The 14,662-nt window shown below is 38.8% G+C and overlaps 1 protein-coding gene across 1 annotated transcript in view; it reads right to left on the reverse strand.

Annotated features, from left to right (window-relative positions):
* Positions 1-14,662, reverse strand: part of WIF1 (WNT inhibitory factor 1) — a 66,199-nt gene that overhangs the window by 21,328 nt on the left and 30,209 nt on the right. Inside the window, exon 3 of the mRNA XM_025476708.3 lies at positions 4,044-4,152. Coding sequence (XP_025332493.3) covers positions 4,044-4,152 — 109 coding nt within the window. The remainder of the gene's footprint in view (positions 1-4,043; positions 4,153-14,662) is intronic.

Consider the following 14,662-nt stretch of genomic DNA (forward strand, 5'->3'; position numbering starts at 1 on the left):
AAAACGAAAGCAGATTGAATCTAACTCACATGGTGTTCCGGGACACTCATGTGCCACTAACTGATTGCACATAAACTAACTCTCAAAGGGAAGTAAACAGCCAGCGTATTCTGATTAAACACCTCTTCCACTCTGAGATGGGAGCCTCTGGTCACTTGAGCCACTGTCCTTACAAGGGAAGAGACCAGACGAGAGGAGAGAGCACATCCTCAGCACCACCTGACCACAAAGGGCTGTGCGATGGCACCAAGTCATCAGTGCTCCAGGCTGTGCTGGCAGCAGTTCATTGTCTCAGCAAATCCTGAGCACCTTCCCTGGGCTTCACTTTCCCCCAAGGACTGGGGTTGCTAAGAAGAAGATGGTCCCTCCAGCATTAGCACCTACTGAAACATTTCTCAACTTGGAATTCCTGGAAATGTTGGTTGAGAAACAAGCCTGCTCTCTGCTGGTTTCACGGTACGACCGAAACCGTGTTCAGAGAGGCAAAGCCTTGGGTTTATGGAAACTGTTTTTTGTTACCCAATTTTACTGAAGCAGCCTGCAGTTTGTATTTCCTGTTTTTGTTTTCTTCAGATGCCAGAAGGTAGGCACTTCGTAACTGTTAAAGATCAAGAGTTTTCTTTTTCATGCAATGCTTTGACATAGAGGAGTCTGGGGGGATGAAAGAACAACTTAGCAGCATGAGGATATAAAATAGACCCGTAGAATAATGAATATTACCTGGATGTTTAGGGGCAAAGACACACTGATTTGGTTACTTTTTAATAATTCAAGGTACCCTTGCTTCTCCTACTGTGGGGACTGAGCTCATAAGGCTAATGAATAACTGCCCTGCAATGAGCTAAAATTCCCATAAACATCTTGCACCTGCATTTCTGCAAACAAACCTGCATCTGCCTTCAAAACCCTCTGTGTGGGGACGGTGGGGTTGTACATGCAGTGTGTGTGTGTATGTGTGTGCATGCACATGCATAAGTCACTTCAGCCCAGAAGGCTTATTCTTTTTAATCCTACCTTGTCCAAAGCATCAATCAGCTTTTCCCCTAAATTTTATTATTTATAAAGATTCTAGATTATTAGAAATTGAAGTTTTATCTCAGCATGATGTATTAAAATATTCTCACATCATATATTCACAATTTGATTATCTCAGATTCTGAAGAAATAGAATTTCAGGAAGCTTTTTTCACTAGACACTAAAGTGAATGAAGCTGGGAAGATTTAGGATATAAGCATTAAATTGGAAACCCAAAAATGCAAGATTTATTGGAAGTTGAGCTGATGTGACTGTATAATGAATTTAATTATTTAATGGGCTACAATGAGCTTATATTCCTTTAATAATCAGGGAATGACAAAGGAAAAATTCGAGAATATAAAATGGAAATCGAGAGCTACATTCTGCATTTGTTTTATTCCTGACTGCTACTAAAAAGAGAGAGCAAAAAATATGATCAAGAACATTTTATTTAAAAAAAAAAATGATCTTTGACTAAAAAGAAACACTGTGAGACGTGGCTTGAGACTGAGGAATGTTCTCGTCCAAGAACGTTCTTGTCTCTGTGATGTAGCAGTATGCAACTACAGTAGCAATGCCATCTGTGTGCAATAGGGATGGCCATGGATCTGGAACGGGGTATCCATATCCTTGGGGCTACAAATCTCAGGTGAGTTTATCTCCAGAATCCAAGGCCTCATTCCTTCTACAGGAGTTTCGTAGAACCCCAAACTCATCCGGATTGGAAGCAAATACTCCGGGAGGGCTGCTAGTTACACCTCAAATTACACACACGTGTCTACACCCACATTGATACCTATGCCAGGAAACTGAAAAAAACTCTGCTCATTTGGTCCCCAGCTCTTCCAGTGATGAGACGTGAAAATAGAGATCCACTGGAAGTAATAGATGACTGCAACCTGCAAGCGGGCTTTACAAGGATATTTGATTTCCTAATTATTGCATAGATTCATATTAGTGCTTAATGAGATTTTCATTTGACATTAAACTTATTCTAACATTTCTCTAGAAGAATAAGTCTAATTTTTTTTCTAAAAAGGACAGGATTACAATATCAGTTATTTAAAAATAGTATAAAACTAAAAATATTACAGTATTAGAACAAATAGTAAGCTCTGAAGCTCTATGTATGAAAGAACTTAATGTGAAATAAAGGGCAAATCTGGAATCAATTCAACCTCTCACACTGGAAAAGCTGAATACTCGGGAAAATAATTCAGGTAAGAGCCCTACCTTGTACTATTGCCGAAATAAGTGTTGACAACATACCAGAAGCATATGTAAATGATCACATAACTGCTCTCTGGAATAAGAATGAACTTCCAAACAGAAAAGTAATAGGGGGAAAAATGACAAAGGGAAAGATAATTGTGATCGCATAGGACTTAGAATCAAATATCCCCACCTTAAAAAAAAGTAATAAACTGAAGAATATGCCAGAAAGTGTAGACAGTTAATATATAGGGAGCTTTGCAAATCAATAGATTATTTTATATTTTCAATATAAAAAATGAGTGTGGTACACAGATATTTTACATCATCTAATAGATACAGGAACACATCTTGTACCCCAGTTGGAATTAAAAAAATCAAAAGAACGCTAAGAAACCACTTTTTGCTTTTTAAGTGAGCAGAACAGTTCACATGATTAAGAACCAGCATTGATGAGGTTACAATGAGCGAGGCCCTCTCCCACACTGCTAGCCAGGGCACAAATGCACAACCTTTGTGGAAACTAATTTGGCACTTTGGCAATTTGTTCTAAAAGGCTTTTAAAATGTTCATAGTTCATGTCCTTTGACACAATAATTGTACTTCTAAGAATCTATTTTAACAAAATAATGAGATGAGTGCAAAGATTTTGGTACACACATTAATCCAATAAGTATTTTCTGAATGCCTGTTCCATGCTGGGCCGTTGTTGGCAGTTGTGGTGAATAAGACAAGGCCTCCTGCTCAGTGACCAACTATTACTTCAAAAAGAGTGCTTATAAAAAAAAAAAAAAAAGAGTGCTTATTGTCATATTTCTAGTATGAAATCCCCGAAAATAATCTAAGTAACACACAATAAGGAAATGAGTAAACCAATTATGGGTATGGTCATAAAATGGATAATGAGGGCATCAAAAACAACTTTTGGAAAAATCTAAAATGGCATGGAAAAATGCTTATGTTAAAAGTTAAAAGCAAAAAAAAAAAAACAGTGCAAAACCAAGTATGTAATATTTTTACAACTCTGGAAAAATATATCTTTATAGACTAGAAAGAAACCAACATGTATTTGAACATGTTAGCATAAGTGATCTCTGTACTTCTCTAAAGATCGTGAAACCTGTTCTCCGCTCCACTGCTTATTAGTCATATATGATTTTGGGAAAGTCAGTGAAGCCTCAGAAGGCTTAATTTTCTAATTTGTAGAATGGAGCAGTAATTGTGGCCTTGACTCCTTCCCAGAACTCAAATTAGATAAGGAAGGAGTTGCTATTTTGCAGGCCGAACAGCTCTAAACAAATACCCCATACTATATTTTCTCAGCAGAGAAGGATGATTAGCTCCGACATATTAACCCCTTAACCTCCCACATTTCCAGGTGTCTTCTCTCCTTCAAATTCCTATTCAGTACCATGCTCATTTGGGGGATGTTTTTCTTGATGCATCCCATTTCCCCCCAATGACTTGCTTTGCATCCTTGTCACATTTATGTGCACTACGTTAATTCATACCTATTGGCTGGATACATCTCATGTGGTGACTTTCTTTTTTTAATCTGGAATCACATACAAACTGGGGCCATGTAGAGTTTTTAGCAAATTAAGAGAAGAGTCATTTCATCACTCCCATCCTAATTTTTTGCCCCAAAGAGATAAGGACATAACAATTGAGTTGCCCTAAAAATTAAATCAACGGATCTCTTCAGGAAATTATTCCATGATTCCTCTGATGAGTGGCTTCTGGACCTTCAATGTTATTTTTGTCACCATTACAGTTTAAGTGTAAACTTTCCCCCGAGGCAAAGACCACCCACCTGAGGCCTTGTGAGGCACTGTTCCCAGCAGAGGGACATTGACCGTTGGGTCTGCCATGATGCCTTTATCCAGGGAGCGTAAGGACAGGAATTCATAGAAGTATTCTTCCTACAATAAAAGGCATTGACAATCAGTACCATGGGAACCATGGAGCATGAGAAGGCGTTTCCTAACTGGTCACTCCTCTGATGGGAGAGTGACACTTTGCACTACAGGAAATCTGGAACACATGACGTCTAAAAAACTGGGTAGGCCTAACTCACCCTTCTGGATTTTAGAACTCTAGAATCAGACTCCATTGGGAGAGAAGTGGTGCTTTAAAAACATTAATGACATCTGTCCAAAATACCCACAAGGTAGCCTTTTATGATATTATTTAGTTGTTGTCTCTTAAAAGGATTGAGGAAAAAAAAAATGCTCCTAAGGAAACAGGTGGTATCAAAACAATCAGCAACTAGTCCCTAGAAGATCCATCGCAGCTTCTTCGGCCATTCCTTAATTCTTTTCAAATCTGAGGTGAGTCTTTTGATCAGAATTTGGAAAGCTGGAATAAATAAGGGATAATGAATGCAGTAAGCTATCGACGAAAGAAGATATTAAAGCCCAAAATGTAATGAACTTGCTCTAAATATTTATTTTTCAGTATCATTTCTTTGACAGGTTTACATTTCACGTCTCAATTTAATTATGGAGAGAGAAGCCTAAAAGTGTAAAAACCGCCACTGCAATTTGACAGCATGCTGTGAAATTTGACTTTGTAAACATTTTCATTTTCCCCACTAAGTCTAGTAGAGAAAATGGTTCCTGCTACTTGAATAGGCATGAAATAACTGAAAATAGTGAAGCATAATCTCCCTGGAGAGCTTTGATGCTTAACTGATTCTCTACTGGGTTATTCAAAGGATTTGTGATGGAAACAATGTGTTCTCACTTGGGAAGGGAGGACAACCAATAATTAGTGCTGTTGTCAAAGTGAGAGGTGAGCTGAGTGGCTCTGCGGTTATCTGTAGAGATATGCAGAATTTGGACGGGTTAAGTAACTAAATTATGAATTACATGAGCATGGGCTAGAATAACACTTAAAAAAGAATATAGTCTTTCTTATAGTCAGTATACAATTTATTTCCCAATATGGAGAAAATTAAGAGATACCTCGTACATATCCACACAGTTTTGTGGCCTTGGGTCCTAGTATCAATGTACTAGCTATTAGGGACTCCAAGTGAGGAGGGTCATGCAAAGGGGTCATCCCAGCTGCCGTGGGTGACACCTGCAGCACATTGGCGCGAAACACTTCTTGGTTTCCCCAGGAAAACAGACTAAATTCCCACTGCAGCCCCTTCTTTGGGTTGTGGCAATGTTCCACATGACCACCATGAAGGGTCCTTCCTTATGGGTAACAAAGATTTGTGAATTAATTTTATTAAATTCATTCACCAGGAGGGCCCTAAGGATAAAGAGTTTTAAGATAGTCGATTCCTATCCTGTTTGAGGGAAGGCAGAGGGTTACAAGAAGTCCGATGAAAGAAAGGAGTGTCATCAGGAAAACTAATTCAGTCTGTTTGGGGTTTTTTTTTGTTTTGTTTTTGTTTTTAGTGAAGTTCGATTTGCCAACATATAGTATAACACCCAGTGCTCATCCCATCAAGTGCTCTCCTCACTGCCCGTGAAGGTAATTCAATTTGGAATGAATTCCTTTGAAAAAAAGAGATGATTTCTGACCCTGCAGTAAAACCAACAACTACTAAAAGTGGGTTACTTCTTAGGGAGTGTTTCCTGAACCCAGCTGTTTTAAATGACCTCTACCAGCTGCGCTTCCCTCTCTGCTTATCTAGATAATGTTAATCATTTAACATTTTGTTCTAAAACATATTTTCGTTGGCATTAATGAAAGGAGTTAGTGATGTATGCCCTTATAATTAATAACTTTGGGTTATTTGTATTACTAAGTACAGGAATAACGACTAGCAACAGTAACATAGCAAACACCTGTGTAATGCATCCCACGTTCCAAGACTTATTTTGAACACTTGTATTAACAGTACATATCATGATGGAAAAGAGCTGGGTGGGTAGAGCACAAGCATGCTGAAAATAAAACATTTCGCTGGCTAGACTGCCTCAAACACCATTTCATAAGTTGTCATTTACTGTTCTGTAATTACATCTTTGAGCTTCATCACATTATAAATGAAATTTACATTTATACGGGTGATATACTTTAAAAGGGCATGAATAAAAATACAATTAAATATAAGTTAACAATTTTGTGTGTATTATTAAGAAAAAGGATGAAAGACTAGCCACCCATATTAAAACAATGATTGTGTAGGACTGATACTGATTTTCCCCCAAATTTTCTATAAGCGGTTCCATGCCTTTCCTAGTGAAATAAAGACATTTATTTAAAAACAAACACTAATTATGTACCTTGTTTCAGTTCTGCGTGGCTGGTGATAATCATTGGCTCTGTTTGTAGAGTTCTCTGATCATAGATGAAATATTTTTGGACCTTTTATTTAGTGAGATTGTGCTCATGGAACAATTTGATTTAAATCTCTTGTCTTCTTAAAAGTGTGCTTTTTAAAAAAAAAAGATTGATTGATTGATTGGGAGTGACAGGGCGGGGCAGAGGGAGAGAGAGAATTCAAGAAAACTGTGCTGAGGGCGGAGCCTGACATGAGGCTTGATCCCAATGACCCTGAGATCATGACCTGAGCCAGAATCAACGGTCACGTCCCTCAACCAACTGAGCCACCAGGGTGCCCCTCCCTGAAAGTGTGCTTTAAGAAAACAACATTTAGTAGTAAAGTAGCTTCTGAATGTGTCTCTCAAAAGCTTTTGACTATGCTCAAAGAATGTGGAACTGAAAGAATTTCACTCGGGGTCCAGAAACAATTCCATAGAGCCTCTGGGTCTCCAGTTGTTGCTTTTGAGTATGACCCCATCAGGTAGACTGGCAAGCTCAGAATCCGTTATATTCAGTGTCAGAGAGTTTGTAACCAGTATTGGCGTGACTGCTTAGCACGATGCAGCCAGGTTCAATGGATTTGTCCAGACAGTCAATAGTCTCATCTTATCAATAACAAATTTCACACTAGAGGTTTTAGGGTGTCCCTTTGATTTCTCTGAGAATCAGTAAATATCAGTTTTTCTGCTGCAATACTAAGATTATATTTTACAGCAGGAACTGGTCAAAACAGTTTATGTTTGGATTTTATCTGTAATAGGCAGTTTCCAGAGAAAACTTTTTTTTTTTTTTTTGTTAATCCTCCTTTTTGGAGATGATAACGATGCTGTAATTTCTGAAATATATAATTTCCTTCATACTTGGCACACACATATATATTTTTTTAAGATTTTTATTTATTTATTCATGAGACACACACAGAGAGAGGCAGAGACACAGGCAGAGAGAGAAGCAGGCTTCTTCCCTCCAGGAAGCCCAATGTGGGACTTGATCCCTAGACCCCGGGATCACAACCTGAGCTGAAGGCAGATGCTCAACCACTAAGCCACCCAGGCATCCCCTCGGCATATACATTTTAAAGGGGTTTGTCCATTTACCGTTTTCTTTCTTAAAAATTCCAATTTGAAAACTACTTAGAAATTGACCAACCCTTTGTCTCTGATCTTGACATGGATTTCTTTCAATGTTTCACTCTGTCATTATCAACAGACCTAGCAAAACCACCCATGCCATATAAAGTATTTCTACAAATCAGGTATCATCACCAGGTAGTAGAGATAACCTATATTCCTCATTTAACTTAATTATTAAATGGCTAAAATATTTCCCTCAAAGTAAAAAAAAAAAATGGCTGATGAAATAAATGTTAGATTTATAATGTCACAGTTTAAGTTCTAGACAGGACTTTCTGTTTTTACTTTATTTATAATACCATAAACAGTCTTAGTCTCAAACCTCTCCACTGGAAACACTTATTTGGGGGCAAATAAAACCTAAATTCTATGCCAAAGAGAACAGCGAGCTCGCTTTCAAGTTTGGGAACAAGTTCCACAGATTGTAGATTTATTAGTTAGATAAAAGGAACTCAGAGTATGAACTGTAATAGGGAGGTGGCATATTGGAGAGCACGAAACCTCTATTAGGGAAAAGTACATTTTGTTTTATTAAATGACACTAGTGGAAACTCAGGTAGAGGTAAGTAGGGTGCTTAGTTGAGAAACACATGAAAAGATTGCCTTGTATTCAAACAAAGAATGGGTCTATTCAGGAGAATAATTCACTTCTAAATTAAGTCGCTGAAAAATCTTGCTGGCCTGGTTTCCCATGCAGTAAATTTTCTTTTCATGGAGAAGTATAAAAGACACCCAAATATTATCAAGAGAGGAGTGAGTGCTAGAGGCCACTTAACTTGCTTCCAAGCAACTTGGCTGAATATGAAAGTCGTTCCTTCCAGAAGAGATGAAGACATTATTTAAACAGCAAAATGGGACAACTCAGAAGGCCTTCGCTCTGGCCCTCTTTCTTGGGTAGACACACAGAAAGGAAGCAGAGAACTGCATTAACCATTGGGAGGAACAGAGGGAATCCAGTATTCTTTTCCATCTTTGAAGTTCTGGGTTTGTGGTGCCTACTTAATCTAATATATTAGCACAATAATTACAGGAGCGTCTGAGTTAAGAATCAAAGGTTCTTCATAAAACCATGGCTCTCCAACCTCTTTCAACTTCATGTATCACGATGCTGACCTAAGTGTTCATGAGGCACATGGAACAATAAAGGTATCAGATTTGCCCTGAAGGAAATTTCAGGCGATTGACAGATGCAAAGCATACAGATGCCATAAAGCTTGAAAATGTGCAAATAATTTTTATTGAGTGTTTACTAAACTCCGGTCACTGTCCACTTAATTCTCACAAGAACCTGGTATTATCAGAGCATACACGTTGTGTTCAGATTAGCCAGGCATTCGGTATGAGAATTACCAGAGCGATTTGAAGTAAACTCCTATGCTGTGTGCGAACGGCAAGAAATCTACTAAAGTAATAAGCGAGAAAGCAAAAGAGTTTGATGTTAAAGTCCCAAACAAAATGAATGAGCACACCCAATGCTTAAAATAATCCGACGCCTGAATGTCTAGACCCAAAATTGCCAGATCTCTCATTCTTCCTGGGCATTCTTCTTGTCACCTCCCTGCAAAATGTCATCCTTTAGACGCACAACTCATTATCCTTGGATGCTGGGACACTGCTGATTCTTCTCGCATGCCTTGCTTTTCCTGCAGTTCCTTGTTAACCCTCCTCCTCCCAGCTCATGATCTCAAAAAATCACTAAGACTCAGGCCTCAGCTCTTCTCTGTTTATACTCTATCATAAAGCTCACGCACTTGTACAGATGGAACTATTTCCTTTTGGGCAATGATGCTCACTCGATGCAAACCATTCCCACTGCCTCGTGGCCAAGCTCCTCATTTGCACGGAGCTTCATTCATTACCTTCCCAAGCCAGAAGCCTCACTTGACGTCTTTATATCTGTCAACAGAGTTATCATTTTTTCCAGTAACAAAAGTACTGAACCTCTGAGTCATTGTTGTTTCTTGCCTCTACCCCGTGTCCTGATAGCCACACAGACATCAAAGTCTTGTCCTTTCTCTTTGCGTAATCTTGATTCTGCCCCTTGCCTGTCATTCCCACTGCTTCTGCCCTAACTTGGCCCTTAGGTCTTCATGTTGGCATTATTATAACTTTTCCTGAAATATCTTTCTATTTTTCCTCTTTAAAATCTCCATCATGACATGAACCAATATATGTAATTGATGCATCAGACTTGCCATATTGCAATGCTTTCATGTCACCTCTTGTCTCTAGGATAAGGCTCTTAGCCTGTTAAGGGTCCCTCATGGTCTAGCTCCAAATTTCCTTGATTTCGGACTACTCCCCAACAGGGATCCTTTTCTGGAGCTCAACTGGCCTGCTCTGAATACATCATAGCCATACCTATCTCCCAGGGTTTTCATCTATACTGGCCTGCAATAGGACTCAAACCAGTGTGGCCCTTAAACATATACAGTCCTGTATTACTATTAAACTTTTCCCATGTACAGATCATGTATTGTCATGTACAGTTTGGATTCTTGGTGGTTGAGGATGGGATTATGTTTTTTTTCCCCCAGTACCCAGCATTAGGTACAGCCAGGTATGTAATATATACTTGCTCAATGAATGAATGACCTACTGAGAGGCATCCAGATGCGTAAGCCCAGTGCATTCCAGAACACACTGTTACAGTGAAATGGCATTAGCCTCTGATTTTACAGACGGGCATCAGCTTTTCTGTTTTGGCAACTGCTAAATTACTTTTATGGGCCAAAAGATTCTCTTTTACTTTGCTGTGTGGCCAGTCACCACAGCATGTATGGAGAATAGAGAATATTTTTGAAAAAAAGAACGATGAACCAAACACTGACATTTGATATCCAGCCAATCTCCATGTAGTTTGTAACTGTTTCATGCTTGTTTAGGGACAAAACCTTGGCAATGAGGCTCCCAGAATAAATACAAGCAGATAGTGTAGATAAGGCCCAGTTCTGAAACATGACATTGTCCAATCCTCTTCTGGCTCGTATTTCCAGAAGAGACTTGATCTCTTCTCTAAGTCACACATATATAATTGTATTTATATGTAATTTATATCATTATAAGTTTATAAATTTTGTAAAACTATGTATACATTTATACATATAAACACCTTCTGCAAATTACAATTATGCAATTACAATGTCACTGAGAAAGTGTGAAATATCGACAAAGACTTCTTTCATGACTTCTTTTGAAACTGGCTCTAAGAAGAACTTGTTTCAAAAAAAAAAAAAAAAAAAAAGAAGGGGCGCCTGGGTGGCTCAGTTGGTTAAGCCTCTGCCTTGGGCTCAGCTTATGGTCCCAGGGTCCTGGGATTGAGCCCTGAGTCGGTTAGACTCCCTGCTCAGTGGAGAGCCTGCTTCTCCTTCTCCCTCAGCTTTCCTCCCTGCTCGTGCTCTCTCTCAAATAAATAAAATCTTTTAAAAAAGTAAAAAGAAAAAGCTCCTCATGCAGAGTGGTTATTTAATTGTCTTACTGGTCTTGGCTTAATTGATAATGAAGTGAACATCACTTAAGGAGAGAATCTCAATGGCCTCATTCTTCTGTTCCAGTAATTATTTTTATCCACACTGCCGTTGATCACAATTACTGGGTTGGGGTGAGGGAGTAAAGCTATTGGAATATAATGATAACATTAAAACTTAAAGTCCAAGTAAACACATACGGGACCATGAAAGTTTTGTAAACGAAAACTGGCAGGAGATCACACAGTTTGGCTTCACATGAATCTGAAATATCTAAGCCATTTTCCATCTTTTTCCTCCTACGGTTTGGAATCACCATTGCTCATGCAAACCAGAAACAGACCTGGCTATCTGACAAATCACTGGCTAGTCACTCTCTTTTAAGATTCCTAAAGATAGAAAAGCAGTGTCATAGAGCACTATATTGCTTTTTTGTGTTAGATAAAACCAAAAGCTAGCAATTTTTATTTTTGTTTAAAGAATATTTTATTTAAATTCAATTTGCCAACATATAGCATAACACAAGGAAGTAGAAAAGCCAAGCATTGGGGAATGGAAAAGTGGTTTTATTTTATTTTATTTATTTTTTTAGTGCTTCTAAAGACGGAGAAAAAGGGTATCAGTATGCACACAAAGTAGGCTCTAAAAGTATAGCCCCCCCTTCAGCATACTGCTTTCACCACATTGCCAAAATTTTCCACGGGAAGGTCAATGTAGGCAGCGGGGAGGTTTCCGAAAGCTTCATTCCTCTTTATTCCTCAAGGCTTCTGGGACCAGGACCTCCTCCTCACAGTAAGCCTGCCCTAATTCAAGCATTTGCAAAGTTGTGGGTCAACTCCCACACTGGGCACTGAGAGGGACAGTATTGGGCAATATTGGGGTGGGTTAGGTGGGTAAGGAAAAGGATTGAGGAAAGAAAACTTTGTTCTACAGGGTGCAGCCAGAAGCAGTCCAAACAGGATGTGTGGGAAAAGAAAGGTCAGGAGCACAGTCACACATTTCTCCTGGAAAGGAGGATGGAGAATGTGGAAGGGCCGAGGAGGCAGCGGTGTGAATGCAGGGGCTCTAGAGGAGATGAAAGATTTCAGCTCCTTCAGGAAAAGGAATACTTTTTTCTGCTGATCTCAAAATCTGTATTTGAATATTTTCTTTTCTTAAGGTTTTAGAGGCAGTCATTGGGTATTCACTTATATGGGGTAGAGGGGAAGAGAATGGGCTAAGAGCTCTTTTCTTTGATAATAATTTCAAAACTGAGCAACTACCCTTATGCTTCATGTAGTACATTCATTCCTCACTGGTATCTCCTTCCCTCCGTCTCACCTGCATGCAATTCATGCGCTGCGGACTCTTATAAAATGTCCACATAAATCTGTTTAGCACATAGAAATAGCTCAAAGGAGGCAAGACTAGTGTCCCATTTCCTTCGAGTTCTTTAAAATATATAGTTATCTCCTGGCATATGTATTTATTTTATTCCATTGATAAAAAGTGCTTGGAAATTTTTAACTGATGTAGAAATATCAGAAATATTCTTGGTGATGGCTTTCAAAATATTTAACATTAGGTCATGTTTTTCTTAGTTTCAGCTTCAGGTAGTTTTTTCTAAAATTCTTTAATATATTGTTATTGAATCCATGTGGACCATATTAACCTACTTCTTGATAAAAACCAGAAAAAAAAACATAGACTGTCCTTCTTGACTTTGTATTTTTAAAAAATACATTATACTATTTGGTAAATGTGAGATATGCCTTAATTTGACTTCTTAGTTCATATAATTACAATTTCATATATCAAAATCCTATGTTACAAGATATCCTCCAATGACCAGTTGTTCTGTTCCTATCTAAGAGCCAAATAGAAAAAAAGTCTGCAATTTCATAGTCTGCAATTTCATACAGATTTTCAAAGTCTAAAACTTTAGGGAACTAGTGTTACTAGCAGAAGGTTCAAGTAATAGTCATCACTATAAATTTATTTTTATACTTCAAAAAAAAGCCATTGCCTAGAACATGCAGTGTCATCAGCCCTTTTCATCTTCCAAGCTCCTCTAGATATTTGCTATTTTAAAACTGTTACTCATACACACATTATTCATCCTTTTTAAGAAAAAGAGAAACTAAGGCAGAACTGAAGCAATTTCCTGGAGAACACTGATGATGCAAATTCGTTATCCGAGGACTGGCTAAATCTATGTGGCCAACTTCAATTGCCCCCTAATACCCCGAGCAATTATTTTTTAAATTAGCTAATTAATTAATTAATTATTTTTAGAGAGGGAGAACAACGATGAGAGGGACAGAGGGAGAGGGAGAGAGAGAATCTCAAGCAGGCTCCATGCCCGACATGGAGCTCAACAGGGAGGGGGGTGGGGGGGGGCTTAATCTTTACAACTTCAGATCATGGCCTGAGCTGAAATCAAGAGTCAGATGCTTAACTGACTAAGCCACCCAGGCGCCCCCCTAAGCAATTCTTTTAAACATCCCTCTTCCTTTCCTTCTCCTACACACCACAATTCTATAGTTTCCCCAAAGTCCACTGCCCCCTCTGCTATCATCACTCAACTGATGACAACTTCCTACTCACAAAGAAAACAGGAGTTTACTAGACAGGAATTCTCTCAACTTTTCCTCCATCCACCTACAAAGAGCCCACATTCACATTCAGTCTGCTTCCTTCCCATATCCTGGGAGGTTGGCTCTAATGGTAATGTCATCTTCCCTCATGTGTATTAATATGATTAAAAGGTTGAAAACTCAACACTGTCTCCATCAGGCTTTCTTCCTGTCACTACATTGCTTCCAGAGGGGTCTGTACTCATGGCTTCAGTGTTCTTGCTCATCAATCTTTGGCTCACTACAGTTAGGCTTTTGCCCTCATTATTACTGTTATTATTATTTTAGATTTTATTTATTTGAGAGAGACAGAGAGAACGCACCAGAGAGCATGAGATAGGGAGGGGCAGAGGGAGGAGAAGCAGATTCTCTGCTAAGCAGGGAGCCCAAAAACATGGGGCTTGATCTCAGGACTCTAAGATTATGATCTGAGCCGAAGGCAGATGCTTCACCGACTGAGCCATCCCGGTGCCCCTGCCCTCATCACTATTAAAATGTCTTCATAAAAGGTCGCAGATGGCCTCCAAATTGTTAAATCCAATGGACATTTTTCCTTTTTAATCTCTCGTATAGTCTTTTATAGAAATTTTTTATTACAATTTTTTTTGCCCTGTCTATAGCAACAGTCTTTGTGAGTTCCTCTTCTCCTTCTCTCATCAGTCTTTCCCTCATGACTTTCATGTGCTTCTCTTTCTACAATGGGGACTTAGAAAGAGTTCTGAATGTGGGCCCGTGCACCCTTAGAGAATCCATAGCTTTTGTGTTCATATATTTTTGACTATTTTTCTGTGGAGAACAGACCCTAGCTTTCATCACATTCTTAAAGGAGTCCATGACTCAAAAAATAATGGTAAGAGCCACTGCCTTAAAAGCTGATGTTTCCAAGAAACAGCTGCTGCTCTCCTCTTCTTGCTTCTACTCTCTTCTTGAGGT

This window comes from Canis lupus, chromosome 10, assembly GCF_003254725.2.
Source record: "Canis lupus dingo isolate Sandy chromosome 10, ASM325472v2, whole genome shotgun sequence".
NCBI classification, from domain to species: domain Eukaryota; kingdom Metazoa; phylum Chordata; class Mammalia; order Carnivora; family Canidae; genus Canis; species Canis lupus.